At 45.1% G+C, this 18,880-nt stretch overlaps 3 protein-coding genes across 9 annotated transcripts in view; 2 read left to right on the top strand and 1 right to left on the bottom strand.

The window, feature by feature from the left end:
• Positions 1–1,152, top strand: part of Adcy3 (adenylate cyclase 3) — an 82,789-nt gene extending 81,637 nt beyond the window's left edge. For all 5 annotated transcript variants that reach the window (XM_052186183.1, XM_052186184.1, XM_052186179.1 and 2 more), the window contains exon 22: positions 229–1,152. In XM_052186183.1, coding sequence (XP_052042143.1) covers positions 229–411 — 183 coding nt within the window. In that variant the 3' untranslated portion in view covers positions 412–1,152. The remainder of the gene's footprint in view (positions 1–228) is intronic.
• Positions 1,107–15,388, bottom strand: Cenpo (centromere protein O). Of its 3 annotated transcripts, none has more exons than XM_052186187.1 (7): positions 15,293–15,388; positions 14,826–14,951; positions 12,414–12,571; positions 5,014–5,128; positions 4,110–4,369; positions 2,975–3,146; positions 1,107–2,211 (listed from the first exon to the last, which is right to left on the bottom strand). In XM_052186187.1, exons 2-7 carry the CDS (start codon positions 14,869–14,871, stop codon positions 2,075–2,077), a joined length of 888 nt encoding a protein of 295 aa, XP_052042147.1. In that variant the 5' UTR covers positions 14,872–14,951; positions 15,293–15,388; the 3' UTR covers positions 1,107–2,074. The 3 variants fall into 3 exon arrangements, with proteins under 3 accessions (XP_052042147.1, XP_052042148.1, XP_052042146.1); XM_052186188.1 differs by having other exon boundaries at positions 15,241–15,327; XM_052186186.1 differs by lacking the exon at positions 15,293–15,388 and adding an exon at positions 15,043–15,234.
• On the top strand, positions 15,313–18,054 carry Ptrhd1 (peptidyl-tRNA hydrolase domain containing 1). The gene is made up of 2 exons (XM_052186191.1): positions 15,313–15,564; positions 17,721–18,054. Exons 1-2 carry the CDS (start codon positions 15,313–15,315, stop codon positions 17,889–17,891), a joined length of 423 nt encoding a protein of 140 aa, XP_052042151.1. The 3' UTR covers positions 17,892–18,054.
• Positions 18,055–18,880: the final 826 nt, after the last annotated feature.

Below are 18,880 nucleotides of genomic sequence, written 5' to 3'. Positions count from 1 at the left end.
CCATTCAAAACATTTAAGATTCAAGTTTGGGTGAAAAAAAGCCTCCATTTGGTACAAAGTTAACAGCGAAGCTGACGTGGACTGTATCAGTGCCATGAAATGGTAGTCTGCTGCTTAAGTGGGCTGGGAGGAGCCCGCACACCGTATCTACATACTGCCCAAAAGCCCTCTACCCCACCATCCTGGCCTCCCCTTCCCTAACTTTGTCTCTCTGTTCTCCATGTGCAGGTGGTAGAAGAGACGCAGGTCATCCTTCGAGAGTATGGCTTCCGGTTTGTGAGGCGAGGTCCCATCTTTGTGAAAGGCAAAGGGGAGCTTCTGACCTTTTTCTTGAAGGGGAAGGACAAGCCGGCAGCCTTCCCCAATGGCTCCTCTGTTACGCTGCCCCACCAAGTGGTGGACAACCCCTGAATGGCCTCTGGCTCCACAGTGGTCAACCTTGGAAGAGAGATTTTTTTTTGGAAGCAGAGAGAAGCTTTGGGAAGGGACAAATGACCAAGTCCTGGTGTTCCCAGTTGTTGAAGTGCACATTCCCATAGACTTTAGGTTTCAGATTTCCTCAGCCTTCCTGTGTGGATGTGAGCTCTGAGGTGGCTACTCCTACTCCTCAGTGTGCCTGTAGCTTCCCCAAAGCAGGGGTCTTAGGCATAGTACTGGAGCAGTCTCTCCAGAGCCTTTGTTCCAGCTCAGCCCTCCACCCCTAGAGAGGCCATGGCCACTGTGAGCAGGATGCCAGTGGAGGCGGGCGGAATGAGCTGCCTGTAGGGTGGGGAGTGTGGGTTGGGCTCAGGGCCGAGAAGGCTCCGCGCCTGGCTGCTCCCTCCTGTCCGGTTAGGTCAATGGCCCTTACCCTGACGTTCCTGATAATCTTGAAAGGTTCTTCTGGAACCCCCGTGTCACCTTAGTCACGAGAGCAGAAAGTGCAATATTTCCTTTCACCTGGTTGGGAAGGGGGGGGAGGTTATTTCTGAAAGAAAAATATATAAACAGATCTTCTACATTTATATTTTTAACCTGTTCAAAAACCAACTTTCCACTATTGCCTTGTCTTCTGAGCTCTTGCTACAGTCGCCTTTGCTACTGCTTTAACAGAGAATCTGCAGGTGTTGATACAGAACAGGACTGTTTTATTAAAAGCTTTACTCAACTTGACAGGACTGTTGTGGCAATTCTGTTACTGTGACGCAGACGTCTCACCCCACACCATGAGCCTTTATTCCACACCTCTACTGGGGACCCATGCTGGCTCACCTTCCACGCATGGGGGAGCATGGCCTAGATATGGAAGCAGCTAATTTAGAGTGAAGCCCAGGTGCTGGGCCTGTGGAGTAAAGATCCTGTTGGGGACTAGCAGAGGAAGGGCAGGCATCGTGAAGGAAGAACCTGAGCAGCAGACAGGCCTAAAGATGTCAAGGGCCCGACACATGTGGCACACCACAGACCCTTGGCTAAAGAGAGAAGGTGGGAAGAGGGCAGCCATGCCTGGAGCTCGCAGGAGGGAGCCATGATGGGGAGCTTCCCCGGCCCCTTGTGCAGATTTCCAACAATGTTTCCTTAAAGTGACTTAATGCATTTTCTTCTCTGCCAAATTGTTACAGGAAACAATATAAACACAGAACCCCCGAGTATACAAATACTGTCTCCCACCAAATAGTGGACTAGAACATGCTGCTCTAAACCAAAGGCTAAAAAACACTTTCTCTTCTTAACCACAAGCCCACCATAGATTTATAGCTCCCACAAAAGCTAGAGATGCTCACAAAAGGTCTTCAATTACCCGCATTTTAGCGGATTTCCAGCAAGAATATATGCATACGATCAAATCAACACTGGCAGCTATAGGAGGAAGAGATGTTTTGGAGCCTGTACTGCGTGACCAAGCAGCACTCTGGAGCACTGTCCAGACTGCCCAGTGCCTACAGATACGGACAAGCTCCTTGCCATCCCACGAGTGGGTATCTGTTCTCATGGTGGTGCCCAGGCACTCTGCCAACAGCTCTTGCTGGCTGGTCCAGGACTGCAGGCAGCAAGAGTGCGCTCACTTCCCATGGGTCCGGAATAGTCAAACGGTTTTTCAGGAGACCAGGCTCAAATCCAGCCTTTCAGTTTCTTTGGAAAATGAAGCAAACACCTGGTGCAGGGGCTTGGTACGGAAGAGCATTTCATGGGATGCTCTGTGCTGTTCCCAGTGAGGGGATGACGCTTCCACACCTAAAGAGAGAGATTCTGTCAGGCCCATTAGTCCGACTAGGGGAGTCAGAACCCAGGCTCCATTCTTCTGGACCCATGTGACTTCTTATTTTTTGTCTGTAGCTCTAGAGAGGAAGCCTTACCAGAACAATTCTGAGAACAGGATCTTAGAAAAATATAGACAGAGACTAGAGCAATTTAAAACCTGTGGGTGTGCAACTTGTGGCATTGTAAGAATACTGCTGCCCAACCCCCTCCCCAATTACTGCCCATGTCTGATTATCATGGTACCTCTAGGCAAGAAGAAACCAAAGTCTCCTGGCCAGCCCTGACAAACTGCCACCTACAGAATATACCCTAGGGCTACGTGTATGCTAGCGTCATTACAGACAATCCCAGGGCTCTGCCTTTTTTTTTTTTTTTTTTTTGGTTTTCGAGACAGGGTTTCTCTGTGTAGCCCTGGCTGTCCTGGAACTCACTCTGTAGACCAGGCTGGTCTTGAACTTAGAAATCCGCCTGCCTCTGCCTCCCAAGTGCTGGGATTACAGGCGTGCGCCATCACCGCCCGGCCTGCCTTAGTTTTCTATCTTGGGGATGGTGAGCACATGAAAATTAATTGTAAAATGAAAGTGTTCTGGCTGATCTGGGAAAGGAAAGGGAAAACTGTAGAAACTGGTACATTTCTAGTACGTGAACAGAAGGGCTCTAAGTGGTCTACTTGATGTTAGCCCCATTTGCTTGAATTAGAACAAGCCATTCTTCAGTGAGACATTGTTCCTTGTACCTGGCCTTGTCACAGTGACATCCGTGGGAAGAGCTGCTGTGAGGTCCTCATACAGCAGCCTGGCCCGGAAGGAGAAGGTCTGGCGTCTCTGTTCCACTTTATAGGTGAACGACAGCAAGTTGCCCAGGGTGTTTCTCTGCAAAGGCCCCGTGAGGAAAGCTTGGAAGTCACTCTACCAGGGGGAGGATGGAGAGGGTCATTAGTGCTCCAGAGGCATGTATAGCATGGGGGGATCTCTCCAGTCTGACCCCACACAACACTTTGTCTCAACGACACAAAGGCCACCAGGAGTTTGGCAGGAAGCACTCCTCGTAGATGATCAGGGAACAGGTCAAGGGAAGACATTTTGTTTAACTGATGAGATAAAGGATACCTACCCAGTCCTCTGTGGTAATGGACACCTATACTTATGTTCAGTACAGCATTGCACATATAACATCAGAATTCAAAATCCCTGCTGAATTAACAGCATGGAAACTCTGTCCATGTTGTGATAAAAGTGTGAGGATCGCCATCAGGACTGTGGTCCTGTAACAGGACACGCTCCCTCTTCAGCATCACCGAGAGGGGTGGGAAATGAAGACAGGGAAACCACTTGTAGGTAAGAAACAAGTGCTGGAAAGTGAGTGGACAAGCCAGATATGGTGACACATGCCCGTATCCACCCCTGATGCCAACGCAGGAAGACTGTGCTCTTGAGTCTGAGAGTGTCTGGGACATCACAGTAACTTCCAGGCCAGCCTGGGCTACAGAGTGAACACCTATTTTAAACCAGCTAGCCAACAACCAACCAGAGTAAAGAGAGGTAATGGACGGACTTCTGGCTCAGGGCTGGGGCTGAAGCTTAGCGGCAGAGTGCTTTCCCAGCATGCACAGGGCCTTCAATCTCCAAACGTGCCAAAAATAAATATATTAAAGATAAAACCAGCTATGCTGGCACACACTTGTGATCCCAGCATTTAGGAGGAGGTGACAGGTATAATGGCTCAAGGGCAAGACCTCCCTGGGCCACATTTACTGCTAGGATTTAAGAACTCTGTCTCAAAAATAAACAGCTCTCTTCTTTAAGAAAGCATGCTCCTTTGAAGTCTGTCATGGGCAATAAAATTAGACCTAAAAATCCCTACACAAATACCTCAAGTTGGTCTGCCTGGTACTTCCTTCCCACGTAGGCATTTAGGTATTCCCAGAGACTAAACAGGAAGCGCTGAACATCGGTCTGTAGGTGTGCTGTGGCTATCTTTTCCAAAGGGATGAAGACTGGGATGGAGTGGTGATGAATCCGGAGTGGTTTCGCTATGACGAGGTCCACAAAGTAGGAATCTAGTAGGTTCCCCTCAAAGGCGGTGCTGAAGTACACGCAGACTCCACGACTCGTCAACTTCCCGCTGAGCCCTAGGCAGACAGTGAGCAGCACCTCTCAAAAGTCAGACAAAGGTGGTGGGCCGCCAGCTGGGCGTTCCAGTAACCTTGCCTAAGGCTTGGCATACAGACACAGTGTGCAGGGCTGCTCAAATGAGTAGTATCATACGCCCCTCCCTGACTGGTTCACACAAGCCTGAACTGTTAAAATTACGGATGGATGGGGAGGTGAGAAGATACCTAGATATCAAATTGAGGGGAAAATGAGAAAATTTTACTCTATGTATTCTTTTTATTCCCTGAGTTACAGTGTATGTGAATCCCCAGTTTTCCCCACAGTTCTCTGTGGCACAGATGAAGAACAAATTACTATTTACGATGAAACAGAGATCTGAAGTTCAAACTATAACCATGACTTATAACTCAGGCAAGCAGGAAAGTTCTAGCAGAGGGTCTAGCTAGTGATCGTGAAAAGAAATAGTTCTAGACAGCCACCAACCACCCATCTTTTACTGTCTAAAGAAGTGGATTTTATAGGCAGATAGGCCTACAAACCAGCATGTCAGCTTGTGTATGTGTGGCGGTGTGTGCAAGTAAGTTCTGAGAAACCAAGTCTAGTACTGATACTACTGCTCGCCGACTAACTCAGAACCAATCAGATCAGAACAAAGTCCTACCTGTAAAGTGATATGCCTGCAGAGTGCCTTTCACGTTTCTCCACTGCTTTTCCAGAACTTCCTGTTCACTAATCTCTGTTTTGCTTGGGTCTTCTTTGGCAGAAGATTCTTTAACCTACAAGGTAGGCAGCAGATCTGACTGATTACAATGGGGGTACCACAGCCTCTGCCACCGTCTGACTGAGTAACAGTATAGACAGTTTATTCTGTAAGGCATCAGAAACTGGTGTTTCTGTGACCGCAACCTCACAGGGTGCTGTGATGTACAGGGGGTGGGGGGGAGGATATAGAGGATACAGGCCATGCTGTGAGGAATTAGGAGCAGGAACTGCTCACTAATAAACCAGGATTTGATGGTAGAGGAGAAGACTGCAGAGGAACAGGAAGAGGTGAGAACGAGGTCCAGGAGGAGCACAGGGAGGACCAGAGAGACGGCTGTGGACTCCAAACGTGGGACTGGAGAAGGGATGCACCCTAGACCACCCAAGCAGCCATGTGCCAGCTGCCTGCTGGGAGAAACGAAACTGAGGTCCCTGGGGAAGACAGCGCGGCTCAGAACCTGCGTCTTCTCACACTCACCGCTGCCTGGGACAGACATCACCGGGCATGTGACCCTGATTAACCTTTGTTTGTCAACTGGACATAAGCGAGAGCAGTGGTTCTCAACCTGCGGGCTGAGACCGCTTTGGAGTTGGATGACCCTTTCATAGGGGTCGCCCAAGACCACCAGAAACACAGATATTTATATTACTATTCATAACAGTAACAAAATTACAGCCATGAAGCAGCAACAAGAATCATTTTATGGTGGAGTCACCACAACATGAGGAACTGTATTGAAGGGTGGCAGCATTAGGAAGGCCGAGAAGCACACTGGTCTAGAGGAACCTCAATTGAGAAAATGCCCCATCAGACTGACTGGAGGCAAGTCTGTGGGGAAATTTCTATGGCTGCAGTGAGAGGGCCTAGCCACTGTGGGCGGGGCCTGGCCCACAACTCCGGAGCAAGTCGTCCTGGGTTGTATAACAAAGCAGACTAAAGGAGAACGGGCTAGTGAGCAGCTCCTTCATCTGCCTCAATGCCCGCCTCCATTTCCCGCATTATACATCGAAAGCTATAAGAAATATGTCCCCCTCCGCCCGCCAAGTCCTTTTTGGTCATGGTGTGTCATAAAAGAAACTAACTAATACACATACAAAACCAGCCATCCACAGTGGGGCATACCTTTAATTCCAGCACTCAGGAGACAGAAGCAGGAGGATTTCTGTGAGCTTGAGGCCAGTCCGGTCTACATAGTACGTTCCAGGATAGCCAGGGCTATATCATGAGACCTTGCCTCAAATAATTAAAAATGATATCCTATAATGGAAGGAAAAGGGCTCATGGGACTTTCTCCACTGATGGAGCCTCTGGTAAGGAGCTCATCTCCTGTCCTGTAAGTATGCAATTATCAGCAACCCAATGAAAATCACTGGGTCACTATCTTAAAACACAAAACAAAAAACTTTGAAAGTAGAAGGGGGACAAGTTGGGACAAGAGATGGAGTGGGAAGGTAATAGGAGTAACATTATACACATGTATGAAAATGCAAAGAAATGCTTCATGTTTAATAATTAGAAGCTAGAAAAAGCATAAAAAAAGAAATAATTATTAAGAAAAAGTGATAAGCCAGGTGGGTGGTGGGGAACCTGCCTTTAATCCCAGCACTCTTGAGGCAGAGGAAGGTGGATCTCTGAGTTTGAGGCCAGAACGTGTTCCAGGACAGCCAGGGCTACACAGAGAAACCCTATCCCAAAACAAACAAAAGAAAAAAGGTGAAGGTAGAAAAGGTGAGGTAGACATCTAAGCTCAGGTGTAGGCCACGCCAGTCAGAACAGGTGAGGTCCACCTCAGGGCCCTTCCACATCCTCCATTCGGATCCCAAAGACCCAAGTCAACCCTTCCCGCCTTCCTACTGCCTCAAGCATCCCATGAGCAGATACCTGCTGCTCAGTGTAGCTCTATCAGTGAACAGGCACAGGATATGCCAGTCAGAAGATAACCCTGCTGGGGCAAAGGCCACGCTAACTGCAGGAAGTCCAGCCTCCAACTCTGATGGAGACTCCCTGCTGGACCAGAGGTCATACTGGCCCACAGAACTATTCTACAAGTTGGAAAATCTCAAAGAAATGACAATTTTCTTGATAGATACCACTTACCGATGTTAAATCAAGATCAGTAAACAACTTAAATAGACCTACAACCCCTAAGGAAATAGAAGCAGTGATTAAAAGTCTCCCAAACAACGACAACAAAACCCCCATGGTTTTAGCATAGAATTCTACCAGATTTTCAAAGAAGACCTAATACCAATACTTCTCAAATTATTCCACAAAATAGAAACAGAAGAAACATTGCCATAGTCATTTTATGAGGCCAATTACTCTGATATCCAATCCATACAAAGACTCAAAAGAAAATTACAGACCAATTTCTCTCATGAACACCGATGCAAAAATACTCAAAAAAATACTTGTAAACCGACTCCAAGAACACACTGAAAAGATCACCTACATCATCAAGTAGGCTTCATCCCAAAGATTCAGGGATGGTTCAACATACAAAAACCTGTCAATGTAATCCAGCAAGTAAACAAACTGAAAGGAACACACACACACACACACACACATATTCATTAGATGCTGAAAAGCCTTTTGACATCCTACATGCCTTTATAATAAAGTTTCAGAGAGATCAGAGATACAAGTTACATCGCTGTAAACATGATAAAGTCGATAGTCAACAGCAAGCTTACAGTTAACATCAAATTAAGTGGACAGAAACTCAAAAGCGATTCCACTAAAATTAGGAACAAGACAAGGTTGTCCACTCTTTACACCACCCATTCAATATAGTACTTGAAATTCTAGCTAGATCAGTAAAGGCGATCAAGGGTATACAAACTAGAATGGAAGAAGTCAAAGTATCTCTATTTGCAGATGATATGGTAACATATGTAATTGACACCCCCCAAATCCTACCAGTTGGGAATCACCTTCAGTGAAGTGGGCTAGATACAAGATTAACTCAAAAAAATCTGTAGCCCTCCTATATACAAACAACAAATGGGCTGGGAACGAAGTCAGGGAAACATTACCCTTCATAATAGCCACAAATAATATAAATTTCTTGCGGGGATGTAGGGAGAGAGTACTGGGAGAGACATTTGGTACTGGGGGGCATTTTGGGTGAGTGCAATGGGAACTTCCAGGGACCTATGAGGGTGACCCTAGCAAAGAATCCTGGCTCTGGGGACACAGAACCTGACCCAGGCATCTGTAACCAGGCAAGGCTTCTACAGTAATTTATCCTGCCTGCAAGATAGCCTGGGGTAAAGGTGGGGCAGAAATTGTGGGTGTGGCCATCCAATGACTGGTCCAGCTTGAGGCCCATGCCATAAGAGGGAGCCACACTTGACACTACCTAGAGGTCCAGGAGCTAGAGTCTGGATAGCCCAGAGACCTAGGATAGAGCCAAGCATGACTGGCAAGTAAACCAACAACCTCAATGAAATGATTCCTAATGATATTCTGCTATGCTCGTAGGTCAGAGGCCAGCATAATGTCATCAGAGAGGTTTCATCCAGCAACTGATGGGAGCAGATACAGAGACCCACAGCCAAATGTTAGGTGGACTGAGTTTCCTGTGGAAGAGGAGGAAGGAAGGATTGTAGGAGCTAGAAGGGTCAAGGACACAAGAACATTACCCAGAGTCAACTAACCAGGGCTCATAGAGACTGAAGCAGATACCACGGAGCCTTTGTATGTCTGACCTACGTCTTCTGTGTACTTGTTGTAATTCTGTAGCTTGGTCTTCCTGTGGGACTCCTAACAATGGGAATGGGAGCTGTCCCTGACTCTATCCTTGGGACCCTTTTCCTCCAAATTTAACATGAGGGTTTGTGCCTAGTCTTATTGCAACTTGACACACTGTGCTTGGTTGACATCCTTGGGAGGCCTGCTCTTTTCTGAAGGGAAATGGAGGAGCAGATCTAGGGAAGAGGAGAGGTGGGGAGAGGGGAACTGGGAAGAGAGGACAGAGGGGAAACTATAGTGGGGATATAATATATGAGAGAAGAATACATTTAAAAAAAAGGAAGGTAGTTAAATGAAACAAGTATGCTTTTAGATTGATTCATTAAAACAAGTATTAATGCAACAATAAGATTAGAAAATCAGTATAAATATGTTACAGGAAAACATGAACATATAAGCTAAAACCAGTATTTACGGGAATCCCAGACATATAATAAAGAATGCCAAGCTGGAAGATGGCTCAGCGGTTAAGAGCACTGACTGCTCTTCCAGAGGTTCTGAGTTCAATTCCCAGCAACCACATGGTGGCTCACAACCATCTGTAATGAGATCTGATATCCTCTTCTGGTGTGTCTGAAGACAGCAACAGTATATTCAAATATATAAGAAAAAAAACAAATAAATCCATCTGTGCTGGGAGCTGACCCTGTGTCACAGTGTTCCATACCCAAATACCGTTGGGTGAGAGCTGGTCTCCCAGGAGTGCTGACACACCTGTGAGAACAGGGAAGACCACCACTTCTGCTCAAATTCCTGGCCCAAGAGGGACCTGCCCAGAGCCATCAGGACACAGGAACCAAAGAACAGCAGGGGACAGGATCCTTCCATTTCCATCTGTACCCTGGAGCTGACCTTATGCCACAGCTCTCCATACCCAAATTCCTCTCAGAGAGAACTGGTCTCCCAGGAGGGACAAACCACAGTCAGAGACAGCAAGACCAGCTAACACCAGACATAACCAGATGTCAAGAGGCAAGGGCAAGAACATAAGCAACAAAAACCAAGGCTACTTGGCATTATCAGAACCCAGTTCTTCCACCACAGCAAGCCCTGGATACCCCAACACACCAGAAAAGCAAGACTGATTTAAAATTACATCTCATAATGATGATAGAGGACTTTAAGAAGGACATAACTCCCTTAAAGAAGTACAGGAGAGCCAGGCTGTGGTGGCACACACCTGTAATCCCAGCACTCTGGGAGGCAGAGGCAGGCAGATTTCTTAGTTTGAGGCCAGCCTGGTCTACAGAGTGAGTTCCAGGACAGCCAGGACTATACAGAGAAACCCTGTCTTGAAAAACCAAATAAAACAAACAAACAAACAAACAAACAAACAAACAAACAAGTACAGGAGAACACCAGGTAAACAGAAGCCCTTAAAGAATTCCTTAAAGGAAACACAAAAATCCCTTAAAGAATTATAGGAAAACACAATCAAACAGGTGAAGGAATGGAACAAATCCAGGAGTTAAAAATGGAAATACAAACAATAAAGAAATTACAAAGGGAGACAACGCTGGAGATAGAAAACCTAGGAAAGAGATCAGGAGTCATAGATGCAAGTATCACCAACAAAATACAAGAATCTCAGGTGTAGAAGATACCATAGAAAACATTGACACAACAGTCAAAGAAAACGCAAAATGCAAAAAGCTCCTAACCCAAAACATTCAGGAAATCCAGGAAAAAATGAGAAGATCAAACCTAAGGATAATAGGTATCGAAGAGAGTGAAGATTCCCAACTTAAAGGACCAGTGAATATCTTCAACAAAATTATAGAAGAAAACTCCCCTAAACATACAAGAAAGAGATGCCCATGAACATACAAGAAGCCTACAGAACTCTAAATAGACTGGACCAGAAAAGAAATTCCTCCCATCACATAATAATCAAAACACCAATTGCACAAAATAAAGAAAGAATACAGCGGTTAAGAGCACTGACTGCTCTTCCAGAGATCCTGAATTCAATTCCTAGCAACCACAAGGTGGCTCACAAATATCTGTAATGGGATCCGATGCCCTCTTCTGGTGTGTCTGAAGACAGCAATGGTATACTCATACATAAAGTAAATAAATCTTTAAAAAAAAAAAAAAACAGTAAGGGGAAAAGGTCAAGTAGCATATAAGGGCAGACTGGCCAGAATTACACCAGACTTCTATGAAAGTTAGATAACTTGGTCAAGAAAGAAAGAAAGAAATTAAAGACTTTAGAATTTAACAAAAATGAAGGCACAACATACCCAAACTTATGGGACACAATGAAAGCAGTGCTAAGAGGAAAACTCATAGCTCTGAGTGCCTCCAAAAAGAAACTGAATAGAGCATACACTAACAGCTTGACAGCACACCTGAAAACTCTAGAACAGAAAGAAGCAAACACACCCACGAAGAGTGAAAGGCAGGAAATAATCACACTCAGGACTGAAATCAACCAAGAAGAAACAAAAAGAACCATACAAAGAATCAACAAAACTAGGAGCTGGTTCTTTGAGAAAATCAACAAGATAGACAAACTCTTAGCCAGACTAACCAGAGGGCACAGAGACAGTATCCAAATTAACAAAATCAGAAATGAAAAAGGAAATATAACAACAGAAACTGAGAAAATTTTTAAAAAATCATCAGATCCTACTACAAAAGTCTATATGCAACAAAACTGGAAAATCTGGATGAAATAGACAATTTTCTAGACAGATACCAAATAGCTAAGTTAAATCAGGATCAGGTAAACCATCTAAATAATCCCATAACCCCTAAAGAAATAGAAGCAGTCATTGAAAATCTCCCAACCAAAAAAAGCCCAAGACCAGATGGGTTTAGTGCAGAATTCTATCAGACCTTCAAAGAAGACTGAAGACCAATACTCTTCAAACTATTCCACAAACTAGAAACAGAAGGAATATTACCCAATTCATTCTATGAAGTCACAATTATGCCGTGTATTCTCCCTTGGAACGGTTTCTGTCTAATCAGGAACTTGTCACAATTTCCTTTCATAGAGGACTTCATAAGAGATTTTTTTTTCTACTTCATCATGTTTAATGTTCCAAATAGATTTTAAAAACTGGTTGAGTGCATATTACTTTTAGCTTCAGAAGATATCATATATATTTAAGAGGCATTTAACTATTACAAATTATTTTGATGACTTAAAAAATGTCAATACTGAGTTGTATATTTAAAAATAAAATACTTTAAATATTTTTAAAATAAAACATATATCTCTCCAGCCCTGTTTTTTTTGTTTTTTTTGTTTTTTTTTTAGACAGAGTATCTCTGTAGAGCCCTGGCTCCTAGACTTGCTCTGTAGACCAGGCTGGCCTCAAACTCACAGGAATCCACCTGCCTCTGCTTCTTGAGTGCTGGGATCAAAGGCGTACCACCACTGCCTGGTTAGTAGTTGATATTTTTAGCTCCCTCTTTACAGATCTGATTATTTGATGACTCAAAGACTTGAAATCAATTCAGTGTGCTCTCAGGGTAAGCATGTGCACGTAGCTGACCTTCACACCCAGAAGGGCCGGCATGGCCTTTCTACTCACTCTGGCTCTCCGCCGCTTCACTTCGGCTCTCAGCTTATCTCGCTGCTGCTGCAGTTCTCGGATCTTGGTTCTAAGAGAACTTTCCTTTTCACGAACTGTTGGTTCTTCGAACTTTCTATTCGTTTGAGCCTCTAGTCTTTCCAGGTGAACTAAAACACCTAAAGAAAGTGAAAACAAGCAAACAAAACACTCTTCATAGTCAGACGAACGTTGGCAAAGCATACTCCAAGAAGGAACAGTTTGCTGTGCTAAACACTGGCCAAAAGCAGCAACTGAGGGAGGAAAGGGCCTGTTTCATCTCACAGGCTGCAGTCTGCCGTGAAGGAACTGAAGCAGAGCCCATGGAAGAACACGCTTATTAGCTTCCTGCTACTGCCCAGTTAGCTTTCATATACAACCCAGGACCACCTGCCTGGGTGCTTCCATCCACGACGGGTTAGGTGCGCCTCCATTAATTAGCAATCAAGAAAATGCCCTAAGCAGGGCAGTGGTGGCGCAGGCCTGTAATCCCAGCACTCTGGGAGGCAGAGGCAGGCAAATTTCTGAGTTTGAGGCCAGCCTGGTCTACAGAGTGAGTTCCAGGACAGCCAGGGCTACACAGAGAAACCCTGTCCTGAACAAACCAAATCAAAAAAAAACAACAACAACAAAAAAAAAAAAAAACAGAAAGAAAGAAAAAGAAAAAAGAAAAAAAGAAAAAGAAAAAAAGAAAATGCCCTAGAGAAATTGCCCACAGACCAATCTGATGAGGTGATTCCTCAACAACTGAGGTTCTCTCTTCACAGGTGAATCAACCAAAAACAGTCGTCACAATAGATAGTTCATATATCTAGGGCATATTTATCATCTATCTACCTATCTATCCATCCATCCATCTATTTATTTATCAAGACAGGGTCTTTCCTACACGACTGGGTCCATCCATCCATCCATCCATTTATTTATTTATCAAGACAGAGTCTTTCCTACATGACTGGTCCAGAATTCACTATGTATGTAGATCAGGCTGTCCTTGAACTCACAGAATTCCACCTGCTTCTGCCAAGAGTGCTGGGATCAGAGACATGCACCATCGCAACTGGTTCTGTCATAAATTTATAAAACCATAGGCCCGAACAACCAAACCAGGGACCATCAACCTCTCTGCTAAACACTGGTGTAAAAATACTCCCTAATTAGTACACTCATCTGACGAGAACAAAAGACTTGTTCATTGCTTGCGTATTTCATCTAATATGCAATGGCAGCAGCATTTCACCTAAGCTTGCTTATCACAGAAGCACAGATCCAGGGTGGGAAAGGGCGATTCTCCATGCTTTCCCACAACCCAGATGAACTCTCCCTAGAGAAGTCCAGTGCTTCACCTTATGTAACCAGGTTCCTTAAGCAGATCCAATACTTTGTAGGCTTCACAAGAGTAGACATTCACAAAAATCTGTTCTTCATTTGTCTTGGGACAGACCAGACCTGGCTCATTCATCTACCCAGCCAAGACTAGACATCAAATCACTAATGTATATCTCCTTTAAAAAAAAAACAAAAACAAAACTTGCATAAGATCAAGAGAGACCCACAATATGCAGCACCACTGTATTTCATTTGCTTTTCTTTTGTTTGTTTTTTGGATTTTGGTTTTTTGAGACAGGGTTTCTCTGTGTAGCCCTGGCTATCCTGGAACTCACTCTGTAGACCAGGCTGGCCTCGAACTCAGAAATCCGCCTGCCTCTGCCTCCCAGAGTGCTGGGATTACAGGCATGCGCCACCACCGCCCAGCTTCACTTGCTTTTCTTAACTTTTCTGACTCCTAACTTCTTTTATTTCCTCAGGAGCTTTGGCACTCTCTGCTGTATCCATTTCCTCTCCATGGTCACACAATAAACAGCAGTAACTACTAAGCAGACAGAGAAAACCAACACAATCATAACTAAATGTTTCAATCTCTTGGATTGAAGAGATGACAAGTGAACTGGAGAATAATTGACCTGTCAAATCTGATGATTATTTAAAAATTTTCACTGGTTACTTATAGGCAGGTGTGGTGACACACAGAGGTAAGGAGGTAGATCATGGCGAGTTCCAGGCGAATCTGGGATTACCTAGTAATTTAGTTCTAGAGTATGGATTCCACCTGATGATAGCATACCTTTAATAATTAAGTCATCAAACTTTGAGTTTTTAGTAACAATTTCAACCCACATGCTATTACCTCACATTAAGTTATTTTTTAAAGAAGAAAGACAATGAGGCAGAACTGCAATGTGTCCAAGCCACAATATTTATTAAGGCAGAGCCCCGAATCAAATCCATACCTAATCGCCAAAGTTACTGCCCTACAGTGGCCCTTCCTTTGTAATAATGTGTAGAAAGAGAGATCGTACTGTGGTACCGGGAAGGCCAACCCCCTTTGAATACCTCCTTTGCACTCTCTGCCTGGCCACAAAGTATTTGCAGGCTCCATCTCCTCTTCGGGTTCTCAAATGTTTTCCTTACGATGCTGGACGTACAGGGCAGGGTTAACATGGGCCCGAACGTCCTTAACTGTAAGTAAGAAAAGACACGCAATCATCACTCTATTGCCACTACTGCCTGACAGTCCCGGGCAAGCAGTGTTCCCTCTGGCTTCCCTTGCCTTGTACTGGTCAGCCCTGTCCACGCCTGCCTCACCGCCGTGGCCACTAAGGCCCAGCGGGCTTCCTCGAACACCCAAAGAAGCTGAACTGAAAGGCTAATCTGTCTATCACTGGGTCTTGCTTTCTCATCCTTGCTTCCTCACTCAGGATCCCGTTTAAGAATTCCCGCCGAGCGCAACTTCAAAAACGCAACCTACTGATCCCAGCGTGCTTTGCGCTTCCGCCGTACAAAAACATGGTGGCGCCCACCTCTCCACGCTAATCCCAGCATGCACCGCAGAGTACGTCCGGCCTTTCTGATGATCAGGAAGATGGCAGGCTCTGGGGTGGAGCCACAGATCCTTGTACAGTACTTAGTATTACGAAAGGATCTATCTCAGGCGCCTTTTTCCTGGCCCGCGGGCGCATTAATAGCGCAGGCTTGTCACGCCGCCACAGCGGCCTTGCACCTTCATCGAGATCATCCGCACACAGCAGCTTATCTCCGGGAGCTCGGGCGCATGCGCAAGGTGGTTCTCGAGGTGAGGCGTAGGGAGTATCCGGAGGAACGCTAAAGGGGTGGGGTGCGGAAGCCGGAAGTAGATCTGCTCTTAGGCCCAGTTCTTAACTTCCGGAAGTACATGCGGCTTGATTTTAGGAGGGCTCTTTAAGAGTTTGGGGAATGGTCTGCGGCTCGAGTGGACAGCAGTGAACCTTCCACCAGGCAGAGCATGACTGTGAAGAACGGACACAGACCCTTGTATCACAGGGCTCACCAGAAAGTGGTTGTTCCAGTGTCCCTTAGATGCCTGGGAGGGCAAAGCTGGGGAATCGTGGCCCTTTATACCTGTGCATCAATCTGCCTTTTAAAGCTGTGCCTAAAATTACCACTGCCTTAATAAAAATGGTTATTTTATTAAGAAATAGAAGGTCGTTCATTTAAAAGGAGAAATGCTCAGTGAGCGGGGAGAAGGCATACATTTTTCAGAAGTTCTGAGTCTCGAGTCTCCTGTCATTTACATAGTACCTGCTTCTCTAGAGAAACCTTTATGCAGAAAAAACACCGCCAGGGGGTGAGAATGGAAGAACAATGGCCAGAGGGACCAACGTGCCAACCTACATGTTTACATCTGCTTTCAGCTTTCTGAGGGGTGCTTTTCCCATCTAGGGGGTTCACATACACATTGGATTAACTTTAACTTTTATCTTTTTAAAGATCTACTTAAATTATGTGTGTAGGTATGTCTGTCTGTGGGGTATATGCACATCAGTGCAGATGTCCTTGGAGGACAGAATAGGATGTAGGATCTTCTGCAGCTGTAGTTCTAGGTAGTGTGAGCAACCCAATGTGGGTACTAGGAACCAAACTCTGGTCCTCCGAAAGAGCAGTATTCCCTGGACACTGAGCTATCTCTTCAGCTCCTGGACAAACTCTTCAGGATTAGGACCATAGGATATTCTTTACCAGAAAGCCTTCTCCTAGATCTTCCTGGAATTTCAAAAAGTTGTGTCAAGATCCTGCTGGCCTTAGATCCTATTCTGCTGAACAAAAAGCATATAATAGGGTAGATTAAAAAGGGTTGGTGAGATGGCTCATTGGGTAACAGCATATGCCACCAAGCCCTGAGTTCTATTCCCGGACTCACTTGATGGGAAGAAAAAACCAAATCTGATAAGTTACCTTCAGTGTGCATGCATAACACAGCATTCTAGTTTGGTTTTTTGTTGCTGTGATAAATACCATGGGAAAAATCAACTTGGGAAGGAAAGGATTTATTATAGGTTACATCCATCATCTAGAGAAGCCAAAGCAGGAACTCAAGGCAGGATCTTTAAGCAGAGACCACAGAGAAACACTGTTTACTGACTCTCCTGACCTTCTCTACTATCTCACTTATACAGTTAAGGCCCATTTGCCTAGGGATGGTACTGCTCACAGTGGACTGAGCTTTCTTAAATCAAATAGTTGAGAGATGTGTCCTGCATCAACTTAGACTTGGGTCTGAGAGAGGGAGAAGGAAAGTATGTGTAATTTTAGAAATCTTTCCAGTGGTCAGCTGAGTCACAGATGGCTGAAGGATTAGGGTGCACTGCAGTAGGCACCAGCTTTAGGAAACCAGAAACTATGTAGCAGAATTCAATTAGAAAAAGAACGTTGCAGGAGGGTGGGAGTGGAGGTGGGGGGCTGTGTTGGTGCATGCCTGTAATCCCAGCACTCTGGGAGGCAGAGGCAGGCGGATTTCTGAGTTCGAGGCCAGTCTGGTCTACAGAGTGAGTTCCAGGACAGCCAGGGCTACAGAGAGAAACCCTGTCTTGAAAAAAACAAATCCAAAACAACCAAAAAAAAAAAAAAAGAAAGAAAGGAAGGAAGGAAGGAAGGAAGGAAGGAAGGAAGGAAGGAAGGAAGAAAGAAAGAAAGAAAGAAAGAAAGAAAGAAAGAAAGAAAGAAAGAAAGAAAGAAAGAAAGAAAGAAAGAAAGAAAAAGAAAGTTGCATTTTATTAATGGGCTGTAAAGCCTTCTCAGCCACTTCTGTAAGATCCTAAAGAAATGAAACAGAGAACCAAAGGATACAACTGTTACTCTACGATTCTTTGGTGGAGCCACAGCTCCAGTTTCAGAGACCCTCCCCATCTTGTGACCCTCTGACACTCCCTAAATGGGTCATTCAGTCTGTGTTGTGTATTCTACAACTTGTAGGCTGCTGATGAGACCACCTTGAAGGAGCTGGCTGAGACCCTGCAGCAGAAGAACATTGACCACATGCTGTGGCTGGAGCAGCCAGAGAATATCGCCACATGCATTGCCCTGAGGCCATACCCCAAGGAAGAAGTGAGCCAGTATTTGAAGAAGTTCCGATTGTTCAAGTGACTGATGTTTGTAGAACTAATGTCAGCTGGGTCTGGGGAGCCAAATGGCCTCCATCCTGAAGCATTGTGGATTCCTTTTAATGTTGACATACTCTTCCCTTTATAGTTCTGGTAGTTTCTTAAGAACCAGCACAAATTCAAATTAAAGCCCTCATTAATAAGTACCTGCCTGCTGCTATCATATCATCGTCACTGCCACCAAGTTCAAGTGAGGAGAATTGATAAGCAGCAATATTTATCTGTGGGTCATTGCTGAAGCATATGTTTTTCTGTTAGGAATAATGGACTTCTAGTTGCTGAGGTGTAAAATGTTGCCTTTGCGTTCCTTACCTCCCCTCCCCCTCCCAGCTCCCCATGTCCCTCTCCTTTCCTTGACACCCCATCATCAGCCTCCGGTCTCTAGTGCAGTAATAGAATGCTCCTGTTCTTCCCCTCTTTCCTGACACTCAACTTCACCTAACACATCGCCTTTACAAGGTCTTAACGGCCAAGAATTATTCCCTTCTCTAAACATCTGTACATGACAGGACACTGTTCAAAACTATTTCTGTAAACATTTGCATGTGACAGCAGAAACTGAACATTTGTGAAGCAAAGTTTATTGTAAAGTGTGGGCTTTCCTATGCCTTCCTTGTTCCTGAATGACAACATGGAGACCTGGTGTATTTACTACAAAGCTTCTTGCACTATAGCTGAGTGGGGTCACATCTGTTCTAACCCGACTATGCTGGTCTCTCTGGTCCCCATCAGAGACCCTCTCACTGGGATCAGAAGCCCCACCTCCTCCTCTCCTGCCCTGCTATTGGCTAGTCAGCTCTTTATTAACCAATCAGAGGTGATGGAAAACAATTTTTACACAGCATTGAGACAGGAGATACCTGACAGTGCCCAGATCTGCATCCAGACCTCTGATGCAGAAATCAGCGTGTGAACACACGGTGCACACACGGTGCACAAACCCGTCCCATAACTCTTTACATGGAGTCATTT

The sequence above is a fragment of the Apodemus sylvaticus genome, chromosome 6, assembly GCF_947179515.1.
Source record: "Apodemus sylvaticus chromosome 6, mApoSyl1.1, whole genome shotgun sequence".
In the NCBI taxonomy this organism is placed as follows: domain Eukaryota; kingdom Metazoa; phylum Chordata; class Mammalia; order Rodentia; family Muridae; genus Apodemus; species Apodemus sylvaticus.
Note: the sequence above shows the minus strand (reverse complement) of the source record. Positions and strands in the feature narration are given on the sequence as shown.